General features: G+C 44.2%; 1 protein-coding gene across 1 annotated transcript in view; it reads right to left on the bottom strand.

Moving 5' to 3' along the window:
* The window catches only part of RAD51B (RAD51 paralog B), a 2,869,137-nt gene that overhangs the window by 2,076,944 nt on the left and 773,013 nt on the right, over positions 1-19,180 (bottom strand). The window contains exon 2 of the mRNA XM_085627892.1: positions 15,250-15,352. Within this exon, the coding sequence (XP_085484018.1) occupies positions 15,250-15,333 (84 nt within the window). The 5' untranslated portion in view covers positions 15,334-15,352. The remainder of the gene's footprint in view (positions 1-15,249; positions 15,353-19,180) is intronic.

Below are 19,180 nucleotides of genomic sequence, written 5' to 3'. Positions count from 1 at the left end.
TACAGGAAATCCTGCTGGTACGCGTTGTTGTCCGTCCAGCTGTGGCAGGAGACCGGGCCTGCAACGCACCGCCGGCGCGTGAGATGAGAAAGTGTCCCTATTCGGGCGCCATTCATGTGGTAAATAATTTAATTACCGGGACTTAATTTGATACAGAAACATAATAAAAATAGCTCAATAAATAAGAGGCAGAATCCGTGGTATTAGAGGTTCGGAATGGGCTTTATTCCAATGGACGATTCGAATCGTTGACTCCAGGTTCCATCACCACGGAGGTTCAGGAAGTGAAGTACATACATTATTGATAATTAATCACTTTTATACAATAGGCATTACAGTGAAGCAAATGCAGGAGGCGTAACAATTGATAGTGTAGATAAAACATACATACGTAGCAAAAGTAGGTGTAACTGGGTGTAACTAAAGAACGTCATTAAGTGTGATGTCATAATAGGGTGGTTCCATGAAAGAATTTCGCAACGTTAGCAGAAATACTTGGCAGAAATGCGCGCGCAGCAGCATGACGTATGATTGACGTGCGACTAGGGGGTGAAGGGGACTTGACATTTAGCTCTACATGTGGCGACAGATGTCTGGAGGGTCAAGTCAACCTTATCCCAAATCATATCTAACATCCTATGTTTAAAGAACTATGTTATCCAAAAGAGAGGTCTCTTAGAGTAGAATCTTATTCCATACTGACTATACTGACCGTTAGTGCGTGTACAAGCGTCTAAGTGTCTACACTAGATGCGAGGGCAGAAGTCTTCCATAATAATAAGGCTATGAATTACTTGCATAAAGACAGAGAAGCCGGGCCTTTGCTCGGTAGCTGGAAGAATGTTTACTTAAACTACTAGACAGGAATGCATTGGGCAGGGAGCAGAGTAGATAATTTCGAAGGTGAAATACAGTTTCTTGGCAGGCAACAGGCTGATGTCAGGCATCGTGAGCCGCGCAGGGAATGAGACAAAGTTCATGGTCACAGATGCAGGCTCAGACTGGAGCTTCGGAGGCAGAAAGCAAGAAAAGCTTGATGACAGAATCAGGGCCTACTTGCCTGGACTGTAAAATGGCATAAGTGAACCATATAAAGCCGGTGGCCTTTCATACTTAGGAATGGAATATCCAGCCTATTCATGGCGGATCTGAAAGAGGACATGTTGACGGTGGACGCACATGAGTTTGCGTCTTCATAACTGGAACTGGAGGGAACATACATGTACTTGTGATTCATACATGAAACCGTTGGGGTCCAAGATAGGGGACATAACTGATCATAAAAATCCATATTTCCACAAGCCATGCTGCTATTACAAAAGATTAAAGTAAGTTTTAAGATCTAGTGGTACATTTTAGATCTTATTCAAACATTACAGTTCCTCGCCAGCTGCTTTCCCCCCCGATTTTTATCTTTCATTGTTTTTTAACCCTTTTTAATTTATTTCAAGCACTAGCACTTTTTAAACACAATAATTATGTTCAGTGAGTGGTAGTATTTAGCACATAGCACTTTATGGAAATACGCAACCAACAATATGATATAGTCAGCCAGGCTTGAGTTGATTAGTCTACGCTATTCCATTAATAATAGGCATACAAACCAGGTCAAAAATATACACATGTACTTGTACATGTGTACATATATTTGAGGTCCAGCATTTATGCAGAGATAAGAGCTATGCTCTACACAAAAATTCACTAACTCCAATTATGACCATGGTATAAGGGCCTATAAAACTACTGAGGTTAGATTATCACCAACAACTGATTAAATAAATGTTCTGCGCATTTGCACAAAGTTAATGTTTACATTCTTTCAAGCATTCATGCAGAAATGTTTTTTTACACATTTTATTATGTGATTTTACCATTGAAAGATTGTGTGTATTTTTTGGCATAAAAGTGATATAAATAAACACTAGAAGGAGTGCACCCTTGGAGGTACCTCAGTGCCTCCGAACTGGGGAGAGGTGCACCGAAAGGACAGAATCGTCCTTTTTAGAAGACCCCTCACTCACCAACCTAGTTGGTGACATGCTTAATCATCGGGGTCCCACCCGGATAGCCGAATGCCATCCGGGTGTGCTGCGACACCGGATTACAGTGGAGCTGGCATTTTCTTTTGGTGTATGCCAGTGGAAAAAAGTGATTTAAAAATTGGCCAGGTTTAACTCTCTATGGATAAAAAAATCTTTTTATTCTGGAGCAACTGGACAATGTTAAAAAATTCATGAGATACCATATGAGGTTAAATTGACCTGAGGTATCTTAAAAGTGAAGTGAAGTGAAAAGTAAAAGTGGTCTACGTTTCAACCTAGTGGACGAATCTCCAGGTTTTCGTCAGGACCGGTGTTTCTAACCAGGGCGGTCTACACACGCTAAGGTGTACCCTACCCTTGGTTAAATAAAAGCCCCCTCATGTACTCACAGTGGGGAAACATCTTCACTTGAAATTCTAGAAAGGAAAAATGCCTGTGAAGACAAAAAAGGACAATATACGCAAAACATTAGTATCAGGCTCCTCTCATTCAACATCCAATGTTTGTAAGAAGTCCAAGTGACTATTAATTCAGTGATGCTAATTGTGCCACTTAAAATCAGTGGTACAAGAGTGCTCAATTTTAAGTCCAAACTTGTATAATCAACGGGGCTAAAATCCACCCGTGATACATAAATACAACCCACTCAAACAGATGTGTGTTTTCGTGCACTCTCACAGGAAATACTGGGGTGCACACTTTCAGTGACGAGTGGTCAAGTGACTGGCACGAGTCGCACTCGTCATTCAACAAATACACACTGACTGTTAAGGATTCGCTTTTACGTGGGTGTCTGCGCACTCACTCAACTTCGTGAGTCTGTATAATCAACATAAAAGAGCATGCTCAATGAGGATAGTGTGGTACACAAGCGAGAAATGGACAGGATGATAAAAAGACAAAGACGTAAGTGCGAGCCTTACTAGTGGTGCTACATTCGCATGCCTCAAGGGTGCCGGGGTCAGGGAGCTTGCTCCTACCACAATCTACGGATGAAAGCAAGGGGGTGGGGGGTTAGAAAAGGCGTTGGGAAAGGGGGCAGACTTAGCGGTGCCCACCTGCATCGAGTCTGTGAACTTACTGCGTGTGAAACAATCTCGGCTGTTGTGCCTTAACCATGACCCGCATCGGCGTCCCGTTTGACATCGAGGCATTGTCTGTGTGGAGATAAATACTGAGTATATCCGGGTAGGTGATGGGGGGGCGTGGCCGAGTCAAGGGGCGTGGATCTCAGAATGGAGCAACCAATCATCGGAACAAGGTGCCAATGGAAATCAACGACGCTGGCCTAGGGAGAGGCGTGATGGTCGTGGAAGCGAAACAGGGGGTGGGTCTCAGAGTAAACCAATGCGGCTGCTGGAAAGGCGCACGGGTGCAGGGAGCGCGCTAGGTAACTAAGGACGCTTTTGGCTCTATGCAGCTGCAATTATGGGGTGAAGAATTATTGATATATTAAACATCAAAGAAGGAAAAGAGGAAAGAGGTAAAACGACCTAAAACTCGAAATTACAACAGGTCGTGGACTGGAGGGCGTAATATCCCTAAAAACAAACAAAAAGGCCTATTTCAAATGGAAGACCGGCAAAAGGAGGGGAATGCATTGAATCAGGTAAAAAGGTGACGCATCCATATAGGATTATCGTTAGTGGTGATGGTCAACCCTAGGATTCTGCTAGGTGTCAAATGTTGGTAGTTTCTTCTGAAAAATGGGAAATGCAGGACAGTCTATTTGGATAGGACAGAATTCCACGGAATATTGTCATTCAATCCACTTTTGTGAGTGGATAATCTATACACTCAGCGTTGTTCTTTCTCGAATAAACGTTGTAATCTGTCTCCTGTCTTTATTTGCTCTATGATGGTCCACCTCATATCGTTGGTAGTATGGTTCATCAAGAGAAAGTGTTCAGTGAGTTTAGTCCTTGATTTTTTGCACCCAATTGTGCTGCGATGTTCACAGATTCTTTGTTTGATTTTTCTACTAGTCATTCCCACGTACTGAAGATTACAAGGGCACATAATCCTGTAGACAACATTGGCACAATTACAGTTGGCGTGTGTTCTCAAGGTCCACACTTTGCCTGGTTCCAGTTCTAATGTTTTTACATTGTCTGTGAGATGACAGACACTGCAGTTACCACATCTGTAGTGTCCAGTGATATCCGGTAGGCCCAATGCATTAAGGACAGTAGTTTGCTTGTCTTGGACCGTTCCTTTTGGGCGTGTATTCACTATGGAGTCTTTAAGGCTTCTGGATGTTTTGAAGGAGAACAATGGTTTTTTCCACTTTAGATTTCCAGTATTCAGAATAGTCCAATGTTTGTTGATAGATTTCGTGACCAAATTCGATGCCGTACTGTATGTAGTTACGCAGGTCAACGGTACCTTGTCCTCTGTTACAACTTTGTCTTCTAAGAGTGCTGCTCTGGGTTGGTTTCATGCTCTTTTCTGGCACTTGGTGAGGATTCCTTCAGGATAGCCCCTTTCTGATAGTTTTCTTGTGAGATCAATCGCCTGTTTGCGGTAGTCAGTGATCTTACTGCAATTCCGGGGTTGTCTCAAGTATTGGCCATAGGGCAGGTTTTCTCTCAATGGCCTAGGGCAGGGGTCTCCAACCGGTCGATCGTGAGCTACCGGTAGCTCGCCAAGGCCCAGTGAGTAGCTCGCCCCGGTAGTGTCGCAATTTAATAGCCCATTAACATCGTTGAGAGTATTTCTGCCTTTTTTTTATTGGAGGGGTGGGCGGGCCAAGGAGGATGACGTTGTTTCTCCAGAAGTCCCAGAGCCACCTGCCTTTCACATCCTGGCACCGCACTTTTCATCCTGCTCGTGGTCCCGTGGAGTGCCGGTGCAGAGCAGCAGATGGCAGAGCGGAACAGAGCGGCCGGTGCTGGAAAACGTGCAGGTGGTGAAAGCAGTAATAAACTGCCACCGAGACCCGTACCACCTGCCTTGTTCAGCATGCCACCAGTTTCACCGGAGCAGCAGGTAAGCTAAGGAACCCTATACAGGCCTCATAAGCTCCACACCAGTAGCGAGCCCCTGTCAGGTCACATGAAACCATTAACAAAAAAGAAACGGAGTTAAACGCTGCAGACTCTATTTATGTGATGATCTCTCTCCTGTTTAAATTAACTTGATATTTGCACACTGCAACGAAACAGAAAGTGATTTCTTTTTCCGCTTGAAGGAATAGTTTTAAGAACTGAAAAATGTTAAATGTAAACAATTAAAATCGTACACATGCAATTCTTCATTTGCAGAGAAACACTTCAATTGCATAAAATAGGCAGTGTATGTGCTCACATTCCCAGGTTTAGCTGAAACGTTATAAAACAGTGTTTCATATGAGTGCAACTTTCAAAGGCTCGCTTAAATAAAACATTAGGCATGCTTGCTACCATGTTTGTGTTCAGTCTTATGCCAGGTCATTTTTACGTTGAGGCAATGCTTGTTAGAATGTCAAAAATTGTCCACCTGTGGGATGTTGAGGGAAGTTCTGATGCCAGGGGTTGTTACACTTCACATCCATTATGTGAAAAGTGTGTGTATTGTCAGGGGTGTCATGCTGCATATCCATTATGTACCATAGGGCAGATTTATGTTTCCTGGCGCATCCCTGCAAATCAGCAAGGATGCGCCAGGAATTATGCGTCACGCAAGTTTATCCTTGCGCCACACATGATGCACCGCATTTACAATGCGGCGCATCATGGCGCAGGAATAAATAGATGCGTGACACATCCGATGGCGTAAGGTTGGCGCAGTGCTTCAGTTGCTTAGCAAGCACGACGCAACTCCAGCACTGTTCCAACCTACCCTATCCCTAACATGGTGCGTTAAGCCTTACGCCTGCTTCAAGCAGGCGCAGGGTTTTGGCGCATCAGCGTTGGGAAAGTGACTCAGTCATTACTTATAGATTTGACTGAGTCACTTTTCAGGGGCGTTCCTACGACGGAATGCCCCCCCCCCTCTGTCGACACGCCCACGTGAAACCTGACGCAGGTTTTACGTGGCGCAGGGCTTTACATCGTGACGCATCTCCATAGATGCGTCACGATGTAAATATGGCGCAACGTGGCGCAGGGTTTACACCGCCGCTGCGTCACAAAAGTGACGCAACGGCGGCGTAAAAGTGGCGCATCTCCAATATAGATCTGCCCCCAAGTGTCTGTGCTGTCAGGGGGTGTAAAATGCTCATCATATGCATTACCTCTGCCTTACTGGAAGGTCGGAGGCCCGAAGGCATGCTCTGCCCCACTGTTATCTTACAACTCAACAACATTACACAGGAGATGGCAGTCAAGGTGGGTTACACATGGTGGCAGTTTGTCCGGCCAAGTTCATAAAAACAAGCCCATTCTCTGCGGCTAAGGCAGATGGACAACAAGAACATAAAATAACGTTTTAAAGAGGGATTTTTTTTTTTAATAGGAACGCTTCGAATCACAAATAATGTGATTTAAGTAATAGACTAAAGAAGGCTGGAAAAGCAAGGTGTAAATGTGTCTTCATGAAAATATATGTCCATCTTCCATTTCCAGAAATGCCACCAGACACGTCACATGTGACTCTCATCCAATCTTGGCTTTCTGCCCAACAGCACGTTGCATTCTGGGCCTTGTGTATGTGCTTTTAGAATTGGAAGTTTGGGCTCTAAATGTCAGCATGCAAGATTTAATCCAAAAGCCAGGACTGTGTGAACGTGTTATAACCGGTATGAGGTCACTTGGCTAGCCATGATATTATTGTAGTAATGTTAGTAGAAATATTACCTTCCTGCCCTCAGCAATACACAAACAACAACAATTTGTGGTTGTGCAGTCAACTGTAGTTCAAATACTAGTGTAGCCCTTACAGATGGGCGTAGGGGGAGGTCTCTCAGAAAAATGCGCAAGCTGCTTGGCCTTAAGTAGCTCAAGATGATTTTCACTGATTAGAAGTAGCTCTCACTACAGAAAAGGTTGGAGAACCCTGGCCTAGGGTGAAAGCTTTCGAACCTTAGCAGGTTGTTCTTCACTGTTGGTTTGTAATGGGTTCTCGTTTCAAGACGATAGTTTTCCTTGGTGATCACAACATCCAAAAAGACCATGATGTTATGATCTTTAGTGTGGGTGAACCTCAAATTCTGATCACAAGTGTTGATTCACTGACAGAATTCAGAGAGGGTATCTTACGGTCCTTGCCAAATGGCAAGGACATCGATGTATCTTTTCCAGAAACTGATGTAGGTGGAGAATGGGTTCTGTAAGTTAAGTATGAATTTTTTCTCGAAATCAAAGACAGAGTCCGGCCACACTCGGCGCGAGTGTGCTTCCCACGGAAGTACCACCCGTTTGAAGGTAGAGGGTACCCTCAAATTCGAAAACGTTTTTCTTCAAAGCCAGTTTGGCACATTCCAGGTGAGACCCCGATGATGAAGCATGTCACCAACTAGGTTGGTGAGTGACTGGTCTTCTAAAAAGGACGATTCTGTCCTTTCGGTGCACCTCTCCCCAGTTCGGAGGTACTGAGGTACTTCCAAGGGTGTACTCCTTCTAGTGTTTATTTAAATTGATTAAGGAGACCAGGAGTACCCCCATGCAGAATACCCTTTCTCTCTCATTATTTTTCCATAAAAGTGATATATCATATTTATTTATCATTTTTTTAGCTAAAAATAAATGTATCTGGCACAATTAGCTACATTATACAACACAACATTTGTGCAATAATCAAATGCAAATTGAATGTTATTATATAAAGTAAAACACGCAGTAACAATATCAATGGATGTAGTAGAGTATCAAGCAAACCGAAATGTCTGACTCATTGAAGGATTGCGAACAAGAGTATTTTGTTTATGTTTACTATGGGTGTATTTCACAATGCATTAAAAAATAGAATGCGGACTGCGTTTCTGCATGTGATCAAGGGCATCTGAGGGCCCGAAACGCGCCATACGGCTTATGGAGTAATAAACTGTTTCAGCCACCAAGTTCGGGTCCGTGACTCTCTTTCCAAGGAATTAGGAAGCAAGAGGGAGTCTAGTTGCTGATATATATACACATACACATACACACATTCACATATTCATACATACACATATATACATAGTCATACATCCACACATATATACACATTCATACATACACACATATATACATATACACACACAGGGTAGGGATTCCCTGTCTCCCCTAGCCCTGGGAGGGGGTAAGGGGAGTGAACAGCCCATTAGGAAGCAAAATCATTTAGATAAAATCTATTAAAAGAAATTGTGAGCCTGCGGAACTCCACAAGGACTTGTGCTTCAAGGCTAGTATTTTGGGAAAAATGAAAAAGAAAATACCTGTTGGGGTTTAATAATTATTGAAATTTGATTAGGGGAGAAATTGTTCCACCCCCCTCTCTGAGCTACAGGTGGACCCAGTGAACCACATTCCCCGGGTTCCATCAATTTATGTGGAGGGGTATGACCACCCCCCACTCCCTGAGCCTTTTCAAGGCACCAGGAACTCCATACACTGGGGCTGGCTCTTGAGCTGTGTCCAAAAGAGCCCTCCCCCAGGGCACAGTACTTTTCCCTGTCCGCAGGACTGCGTTCAGGGAAAGAAGTGTGGTCCCATCCGAGAGAAGTGCTGAAAATGCTCCCACTGGGTGGAAGCACACTTCTGTTTTTCTTCCCGCGCTCAACTAGATGCACCCGCCAGGCGGAAGCAATGCCGGCCCCAATGCAATAGCTGGCTGGGGCCAAGGAGGCCCTAGGGCTCCTCTTGTGGTCCTCCAATTCTATGTTTGGCCCTTGGAGTTGGGGGTCCTTGGGGCCTCTTATGGCTAGGTGAGGGGGCCATGCACCTCCCTCCCCTATAAGTAAGCTATGGCCCCGGGGAACCAAATTCCTGAGGCCCATTTGGCCTGGGGAGGGGGGTGGGGAACACATGCTCCCTACCCTAATGTTAACGTATCTGGCTCCGGGGGAGGGACGTTATAGCTGATAACTAACTGATGCCCAAGGTAACTATAACTAGTGCCCTCACCATGCACTAATTTCCCCACATATTCCATCACTCATGCCGTGTTCTATGACATCATTGATATCATCACAGCAACATGTGAAAAGACGTAATTGATGACAAGACTGTGTATGACGGGGGCGCAAGTTATAGTTTCCTTCGGGCACGAGTTATAGTTACTAGAGAACTATAACTGGTGAATTTGTGTTTTTTGCATTTTAAAACCTTACGTTGACACTGAAATTTTCACCCAACTAGGACATTACTTTCATCTTTTATTTGCAGGGAATTTATAAGTTTAAAAGAAATATATATAGTAAGATGTAATTACAATTCCTAACTATGTCTCTTTAGCCTTTTTTTCTGTGAATTTCTAGAGTTTTATTTAAATGTAAATTAGTATTTTATTATCAGTCAAAACCCCAAGCCATGCATGGCCAGGCTCTGCATCCAACCTCCCTGTGGGTAGTCAACCCCCTGTGGCGCTCAACCTCCTACAAGTGCCCTACCCAGCGCAGCACAAAGTCTTTTGGCATGCACAGCCTGCAGTTGACTCACAGGTCCTGGCCACACTCAGGCAGGCTTACTGACTTTGACAAAGAGTCACAGCACCAAAATATAAAAGTACGTTTATTAATTCCCATAATGCATATTTAACAGTGATTATGAAAACGTTTAATAAAGTTCTCATTTTAAAAAACCAAGCTTTATTATTATTATTAAATTTATAAGGCGCGAAAGCTACCCAAAAAGGGTTTCCCGGCGCCGGGCAGACCAAGGAATGTATAGCAGCTTAAATACTGGTTAAACAGCCAAGTTTTTAATGATTTGCGAAATTGGACATACACAGTTTTGTTCCGAATAGATGTGGGAAGGAAATTCCAGATGGAGGAACCGAGGTATACAAACGATCTGCCACCCATCCGAGATAATCTGACTCTGGGCACAGAGAATTTCCCTTGGGTAGATGAACAAAGGCATCGAGGAGGCACATAGGGACAGACGAGAGACTGCAGATACTGAGGGGCTACACCTATTTTGATTTTGAACATGTAGCTCAGCGCTTTGAACTTAATTCGGTTCTCAACCATGAGCTAGTGCAAGTACCGCAGGTAACCGGAGACAGAAGTGGCTCTAGGAACCCGGCAAAGTAGTCTTGCAGCAGAGTTCTGAACGATTTGCAGCCTGCGAGTCACCTCCTTGTTGGTCCCTAGGTAAAGAACATTTCCGTAGTCCAGTCTTGAGGTGATTAGCGCCTGGACTACTGTTCTCTGGGTGGGCTCATGCAGCATCCAAATGATAATTTTTTAGCCACTTCAGGATGGTAAGGCATGTGGCTGCCACCTTGACCGCTTGATGCTGCATAGTTAGTGAGTCATCAATGAGGACACCCACATTACGGACTTGACAGGAGGGCTGAGGAAGTGCACCCATCTCACTAGGCCAGTATTGTGGGCCCCAGAGATCTTTGTTTATACCCAAGCTCAAGACCTCGGGCTTCTCTCCGTTGAGCTTAAGGTAATTAGCCTGTATCCAAGCCCAGCTGGAGGGGTCACAGCCAAACTCTCCACAGAAAGAGAGAAGATAATCTGGGAGTCGTCCGCGTAAGAGAATAGAGACAACCTGGCATCTTCAGCAACATCAGCTAAAGGTCTAACGTATAGATTGAATAGCAAAGGACTAAGGCTGGAGCCCTGAGGTACCCCATAAGGTGAAAGATGGGTATTGGAGCTGGCTGTTGGGGAAAAGACTTGGCAAGTACGTTTGGCAAGAAATGAAATGAGCCAATTGAGTGCTGAGCCGCAGATGCCTAATGATCTTAATGTTTCCGCTAACACCATGTGAGAAACCATATCGAATGCTGCGCTTAAGTCCAGCAAAATAAGGGCCACTGTGTCACCACCATCCAGGTGACAACGCAGTCTTTCCATTACCCCAAGAAGAGTTGTTTCCATTTAGATACCGGCTCTAAAGCCAGATTGGGATGGGTGAAGGAACCTTTGTGACTCTACAAAATTGGAAAGCTGAGCGTAGATGTGTTTCTCTGAATTTTTAGAGAAGGCAGGCAACAAAGAAATAGGCCGGTAGCTAGAGGGCAAATCGGGATCCGCGTTGGCCTTCTTCAAAAGGGGGGAGCACCATGGCATGCTTCCACTCTGGTGGAACTGTGTCTTCCTGTAAGGAGGCATTCAAGAGGTCCATAATTACAAGCAGAGATGGTGGTTCAAGCTGCTTGAGCACAGAGCTAGGAAGAGGGTCCCTGGGCGATCCTGATTTGACGCTGTCTAGAAGACATTTAAAGAAGGCTGTGTTTAGTAAGGGCCATGTGTCCAGTTTATTAGAGGGTGCACAAGGCCTTCGAGTCTTCTTTTCAACATACTTTTTAGGATTCCATCTTGAGGGCTGAAAAATGTTAAAAGACAAACATTTTGGTTTAAAAAAATGGAAATAAAACCAATTTGTCTCCTTGTTTTTCTTTCAACATTTTCAGTCCTCAAAAAGCAATAATAAATATAACCACAAGAGGGCTATGCACTTCAGCTGACTATCATAAAGCTCCAGCTAGGAGCGATTTAAATAAATGTGGTAAGTGTTCTTGGGGCCATGGATTTAATGCCCAATTGTTTTAAATGTCGCTGTTATCTGCTCCACTTCTTGCAGCCACTTTGTTTTTGTAGGCGTGTGCCCCGGTGACCAAACGGGGCACCCACAATGCAGGGGGCTGCGGGAGGTGGGGGTGGGGGGGGAGGAAGAGTGCTGTGAGCTGCTCTCAGTAGCTTGTGTGCTGCCTGTCCCCACCCACCTACCTTGCAAGGTCAGACTGCTGGCCCTCCGATCTGTCCTCCCATGGTCCGTGTACTGCCACTGCCACTGTCCCACTCACCTACTTTCCACGGTCAGCTTACTGCCCTTGCTGCTCTAACATGATGTACGTGGCAATTGTGCTGCCTCTGCCCCGTATGCCTGCTCTATGTGGTCTCTTGTGCTGCCCCTGACCTTTAAGGTCAGCTTGATGCCCCAGCTCCTAGGCCTGCTCTCCACGGTCTGGTCCTTGTACCCCACTTGTCCTGGTGTTTTTGCCCTCCACTTCCAACCTGCCCTCTGGGGTCAGCTAGCTGACCTCCGCCTCCGGCTTTCCATCCACGGTCCATGTGCCGCTCCTGCCATCTCATGGTATCTAAAGACGGTACCATAGTATCCGTGCATCAAATTATTATTATTAAATACAGAAGGGTCCCTTAGGAACCTCCCCCTCCCCACCCCACATGGCCCTGTGGCTCAAGGTATACAGGCTATTTCCAGTTCTCAGAAACAGAGTCCCTGGGTCCTGCAATGGCCAATCATATCCTTCGGAACCAAGGTACAGGAAGATACAGCGGTAATGAAAAGTCTCAAAGGAGAAATGCTCGCTGGGCCAATCAGAAGGCCCCATTTTCTACAATTCTGGTTCTAGGAGACTCTTGTGGGATAAATCTACTTTTTTTTTTTAAAACCCTTTAACGCCCACCCTGAACATCTCGTTTTTTGTGTGCAAATGTTTAGTAAAAGTTGAACAGAATTACGCCAATTCACAAAAATCATGCTTTCTGAGCAAAGTTATAACCTTCTGCCAAATGTGGTGTAATTCCTTTTTTTCTGTAGCATCAACAGTCTCTGTGTAATTATAATTCAGTCAGATTTTCTGTAGGAAGAACGTTAATTATGGTGCAGTTTGAAGAATCTTCACAAACCATTCCAAAAAAAATTCTCCCATCTCAGCTACTTCCTGGAAAGTTTCAAGCTGATCAATCAAGCAGGTGTGGGGGAGGTTTGGCAAGAAAAAGAGCATATCCCAAAATGTTGATTTCTCAAAAGCCGTGCTCAGTAAGGATTGGCCAGCCACAGTCTGATTGGCCACAAGTAGTGGGGATCTGGCCACATGTAGCTAGGGTTTGTGTGCAGGGACTGGCAAGAGGCCAGGCCATACAGCCAACAGGCCAATCCCTTCAGCCAGTGCCATGGTGCGCAAAACTGAGGGCCATGTGTAGAGTGCACTTGGCAGTCTGGGGTGTTTCCCCCCTGACCCACTCCTTGATATTCTCCATGTGCGTCCTACTGCCCTTCTCTCTTGGACTCTGTGGTTCGGTTCCTATCTCTGCCCGTTCAGCTTGCTGTATCTGACTCTTGATTATTGATGGGTGGACCGGGGGTTTCGGGAAATTGACAGGAAACGGATCTTGAATGATTATGACTTGATGCTGCAATGTGTAATGCTTACTGTCATGGTTTCATTGTTCGCTTTATTTGCAATAAAACTATCTATAAAAAATATATATTCTGATCATTGGTCATAGATTTATCTATTCATCACAATTTTTTGATCTGTTTTTATTACAATGTGCTACATAAAGAAAGGCAAATATTAATGAAAAAGTTGTCTGGAGAACAAATTTTGGAAAATTGGAGGTATTTTTTAATATTGTGCCTCCAACAACTTGCATGAGCTTTACGTCGCTTAAAGATTTATGGACACCATCAATTACAAAAATGAATTGAACATACTTTACAGGGTGGAAATGGAAATATATGTCACTGATTATCATATGAATGAAATGATCCAGAATAGAACATACAATGTAATTGTGTTTGGTTTAGATGGTGTAGTTCTATGGCGGAGATGTACTGATATGTCCATAAATAGGTTTATGTCTAAAGTTTAAGATGAAACACAGTGAACAGTAGATTAGCAGAATAAATTGGAAATTAAGATTGCAAAAGCTGCCGAATCTCAAATACAGAACTAGCGGTTTGGTATAAAATGGCTTAGCCACAGAGGTTAGAGGTACCTCTTTCTTAGTGAACACTAAAATATGTGTTGATTTATCAAAGCACATATTACCAGATCTACTTTGGGTCATGAAGCACTTTCAGAGACCTTCATTGGGAGATGATCAAATGTAATTAATTTTGCTAATCTAATGCACACTGAGTTTCATGCTGGCATTATCCAGGCTTATAAAACAAATAGATCTGGTTAGCTAACTTGCTTTGAAATTCTTTTTTCATTTAGTCATTATCTTATTGTAGGCAGAGAGGAGGACATACATCATTCGGGGAAACTTGGATTGTGCAAGCGGAAGCTGTAAACACCACGGCAGTTCCTCCGCTAAGGTGGATGAGCGACGCCCTACTGCTCTGTGAGCAGGTATAAACAGAAAAAATAAAATAATGCAAGGTTATTATAATTTTATTTTTCTTCCTTGCTGTGCTGGTTGTAGGTGGGCGTGGCAGGACTGTCACAGAAGACCGGGGGGAGTGGTGGGCACTCACGTGTGCATGACTGTTTGGCCGGTCATCTTGGGCCAGCCAAACAGTCATGCGCACTTTGCATGTTCTACACCAGGCTGTATTGCGCAGCCTAGGTGGGGAAAATGCGCAGCCTCCCAGTCCCTTACTGAGTGCCGATCCATGGCGCTCAGACCAATCACAACACTGGTGTAACGCAGCGTAGTGATAGGTTAGGGGAGCCTGGGATCCTGTGTGCTTCCTGCCCCCGGAGTCCTGGAATCATGCGAAGAGGACCGAGAGGTGGCGACTGGCAAGTGATTTTCTAAATCTTTTTTTCATTCCATCCGCCAGCCGCTTCCCCCACCCTCCTCCACTGCCTTTAAGTAGCAGCCGCCACTTGTAAACAGCTCTTCTGAAGGCCATCTGTAGGCTTCTCGGAGCCTGCTCGGCCTTCAAGCTGGCTGGAATGCCATAACCAGAAAAGAGGATGGTGAGAGGCCGCTTCAAAAAACACACAAGCAAGTTTGGTGTGATGAGAGGTTAACTAAGGGCTAGAAGGACGGGAACTTGCAGCCTTGTCTGCAGTGTTTATAGTTGTTTGCCATCTTTCTTGCCATTTTATATACCCATGTGGTGGCTTAAGGCCAAATTGCATCCAACAATGGGTATTTCAAATATGGTACTTGCATCCACAATTTCACCATGGACTTGCCTAAAAGCAAAATATGCAAACTGGCCAATGCTCCTCAGTCACCATGTTTAAAGGGTACCACACTTCCAGTGAGAATTTAGTTAGCAGCCTCTCAATGCCTAAAGTTGAAAACTCGCCATGAATCCTGTTCCATAAAATACAAAATAACTGGGAGATCATATAAAAAGAAAAGGTGTTCCTGCGTAGGGTAAAAATTTCAGACAACAAAGTTAAAATGTGCATATGCATTTACCTGACAGGTGGTAATGTTGTGTCTTCCTAGTCGGTCGCACAGTTCTTGGGATAGGCCTGTTCGCCTTAACTTTTTGTTGGACATGATTTACAACCGGTTATGTCTGAAAATTAAATCAGATTTTAGTGCAACCTGACAAAAGAACAGTTATTTTAGTTTATTTACACAGCGTACAAAAAAAATACATTTTTGTAATAAAGAAATAGGACTTCCAATAATAAACTGACTGCCTTAAATGAGTGCAACATGTTTAAACAGTACTATTTAGGAAAATAGAAAAACCTTTTGCAGTTAGTTCTGCTCGCTGAGGTTTTGTAAGCAGAACTGGGCCATGAAATGAAAGGCAAGTTGCTTTAAATGAAATAAAGCAATCCACTAAGGGCAAAATGGCAGAGGGCAAGAATGCATAGAACAAATCAATATTATAGTACATGATTAGAGCAATTGGGCACTTTAGTTGAGGAATAGTCATATAGATGGACTGGGGTGACAGGAGTGGGTTTGATTGGTCTTAATAGGGTGAAACTGGTGGTGGGTGCTCCTGTGGTTTGGCTCATGGTGGGTGCAATCCAAGTATTGGAGGGTGAGGTCTAATGTGGGTTATGACGTCCAGTTGTATTCAACAAGGAGTTTCCTAGTCCAATGCCTGGCATCCGTGCGCAGAGAAGGTGTGGATAGCGGCTTTCCCTTTCCCTGCAGTGGTAGAAAGAAGGAGTCATTCGAAGTGGGGAGGGAGTTGGTCCTGGTCAGTCTGACCAATATTTTCATGGTGAAGTTTCAGAGGGACTCGTGGCTGAGGGGTTGGGGCAATGGCTGATCATTGCTGGATAATGGAAGCAGTACCCTGTGATGTCCTGTCTTTTTGGGCAACCATGCCTTCCCTCCAACTGCCCAGCCTTGTGTGGTGAAGGGGGAGTCTGAGGACAGTAATTGGATGTACAAGATTGAAGGTGCTGGGGGTGGTCCAAAGATATGACTACCAGGACAGTGTTTGTTCCTCATCGTGCAGCATTTCTAGCTGGTTAGTGTGTGTCTGGCATGCCTAATCAGCAAATCAGGGATTATTTCCAGAATCGGGATTTTGAACAAATTGAAGATCCCTGTAGGTAGACAGATGAGACATTCCTTAATCTGTATATACTTAAATTGTTATCTATCCCGTAACATTGTACTAAATCTACAAATGAAGAGACTTGTGTTATTATACAAATCTGCTATACTGCCAATCTCGACTTGTTCCCAATTTCTGCCCATTGCATCATAAAGTGCAGCAGGAAAGAGCAGCGAGTGCCACGAAGGCATATACCTATTGTACCTTGAGATTTTCATAATACACCAACCTTCGTCCAGATCTTCCAAGCCACCTTTATACACTTGAAGCGCGTCTTCTTATAGTAGCTAGGCTCAGGTTGCCTGAGGAGAACCCCAGGTGCCTCTTTTCCAATAGCTAGCTGATAGATAAAGGGAATATCTAAGTCACTAATAGTTGAATTATCAGCTGTAAGCAAGATTCCCATCTGTTGTAGTGCAGCAGCTCAAACATACAAAAGTTAATTTGAGACGGCCCATCCTTCTCTTTCCTGAGGGAGCATCAGTTTTTTGCACCCGGTGGGTTTCCCGATAATTCAATATAAAATTTATAAACGTAGCATTCAACTTTTTAATGGTTACATCTGCTATCTTAAGGGGGATAGAGCGAAATAAATACAACAATTTAGGGAGGACTATCATTTTCAATACATTGAATCTCACTATAATTGTTAAAAGCAGCTTATCTAAGCGTCTTAATTCTGTGCTTATGTTATCAAGTACCGGATCTAAATTAGTGAGACGAATCGCATCCATGGTACAACTTATCCTGACCCTTCAACAGATGGCTGATTCAGCCTTCCGAGGAGCCTGGAAATTACAATTCCTAGAGCAGATTATCTGAGTATTCCCTTTGTTCAGGATGTACCCGGATTTGCTCCGAAATTCCCCTGCCATGCTTTCAATCTCTCAGATTGTCTTCTCGGGTTCCGCTGTAATAAAAGCGATATCAACCGCATAAACCAAGATTCTTGGTATCATACCCATTAGATGTTACTGGTCTGGTTTTGTAAGATCTGGTTGATAAATGGGTCTATATACATAGCAAAGAGAATTGGGTAGCATGGGCAACCCTACCTCATATTCCTCTAGCCACCTTTATTTTCCCCGATGCATTACCCATCATTTGTAGCCAAGCAAAGGGGTTATAATACATTCCACAGATAGTGGTGATAAGTTGGGGGCCAAACCCTTTCTATGTCAAAGCCCCCAAGAGATATTGCCATATGACCCGGTCAAAGACTTTTCTGCATCTAGGAGGGTCACAGCCATCTCATACCGTAGCTTCAGCTATATGCAGCAATGAGATAACTTGCCTGATATGGTCTGGGGTCCCCCTACCCGGTATAAAGCCATGCTGCCACAGTGAGATCAGTGAGGCTATAATCCTCCCTAGCTGATTGGCTAAGACTTTTGAGTATAGTATAGCATCGGAATTAATCAAAGAGATAGGGTGGTATGAGGCAGGTAGCTGCGGTGGCTTCCCCTTTTTAACAAATATAATTATATCCATGCCCTGTCACGAGGGAGGAGGAATCCCATTATATTGTACATCTAGAAAAAGATTGTGCATTATTGGAGCTAATTCATGTTGGAGTGGTTGATATAGCTCAAGGGGAATTTTATCTGAGCCGGCTACCTTCCCCGAAAGTAAGGAGCCTAGAGCATCCGTAATCTCTTAATGCAAGCTTTTCCACCATCTCCTGGTATACTGCTTCATCAATGCCTTTTAGTTACTGCCATCTTACATCCTAAGCCATTATTTTAGAGCTAGGAGGTTCAGCCTGATAGAGATTTTTGTAAAATCGCTCAAAAACGCCCATTATCTCAGCAGGCCTAGTCTCATATTGGCCATCACCATTTTTTATTTTAACGGTACTGTTTCTGGTGACTTTGTCTTGTGTGTAGGGCCAGCAACTTTACCGCTGACTCTCCGTACTCCTAGATCTTTTTTGTTAGCTGGAAAGTTTTGGGCCACTTTCTCCAAAAAATAGCTATTAGTCTCAGCCTTTATTATAGCTAATTTCAACGTATACTCCCTCTATTCATCCTCCCGGTCCATATTGTCAGAGTGTGCATAGCACTGGTAACGGTGCAAGCTTCCCTCACACTTCTGTGCAGTACACGTACTTATCAATCAATCAATCGGGGGTTTATAAAGCGTGCTACTCACCAGTGAGGGTCTCAAGGCGCGGGGGGTATGATTCCTTCTGCATACACAGAGAACAAGCACAGCAAGGGCAGCAGTACAAGTTTCCATCACGTGGATTGGGAAGAATATTGGCAACAGATGGGGAAGCTTTTGATCCTATAGCAGGCACAATAGAGGCCTCGCTGGGGCAAGCCTCCCTAACGTCAGAGCAGTGTAGCAAAAGCAGCCACATTGTATGCTTACTAACACATAGCAAGTAAACTGACACACGTCTCACAGACAACAGGTACAGTACAAGCCTGTGCAAGGTAAACTTTACTCACACACAACATATCCAGGATAATGGAATTTGCCCTGAAGAAACACATTTTAAGTACAAGCGTCACTTACTTAACAAACAGGTACTGTAGAGTAAGATTGTACTCCTCACACTGCAGAATGCGGTCAGTAGCAGCAGTGCAAGCTTCCCTTGTCTGACACACACTACCTGCATAAGCCTCAATTACACAGGAAGGACATGGTAGTGTTAACAGAAGGGCAAGCTACATGTACATACAGACCTGGTGCATCTCAAGCATCTGAACCACAAGTTACCCTCAGCTGTCATCCTGAGCAGGAACAGCATGAGAAGCGGTGCAAGCTTCTATGTCTGATACACACACTTTCTGCACAAGCTTCAGTTACACAGGA

Source organism: Triturus cristatus, chromosome 9 (assembly GCF_964204655.1).
Source record: "Triturus cristatus chromosome 9, aTriCri1.1, whole genome shotgun sequence".
Classification (NCBI taxonomy): domain Eukaryota; kingdom Metazoa; phylum Chordata; class Amphibia; order Caudata; family Salamandridae; genus Triturus; species Triturus cristatus.
The sequence above is the reverse complement of the archived record's forward strand: the minus strand, read 5'-3'. Positions and strand labels throughout refer to the sequence as shown.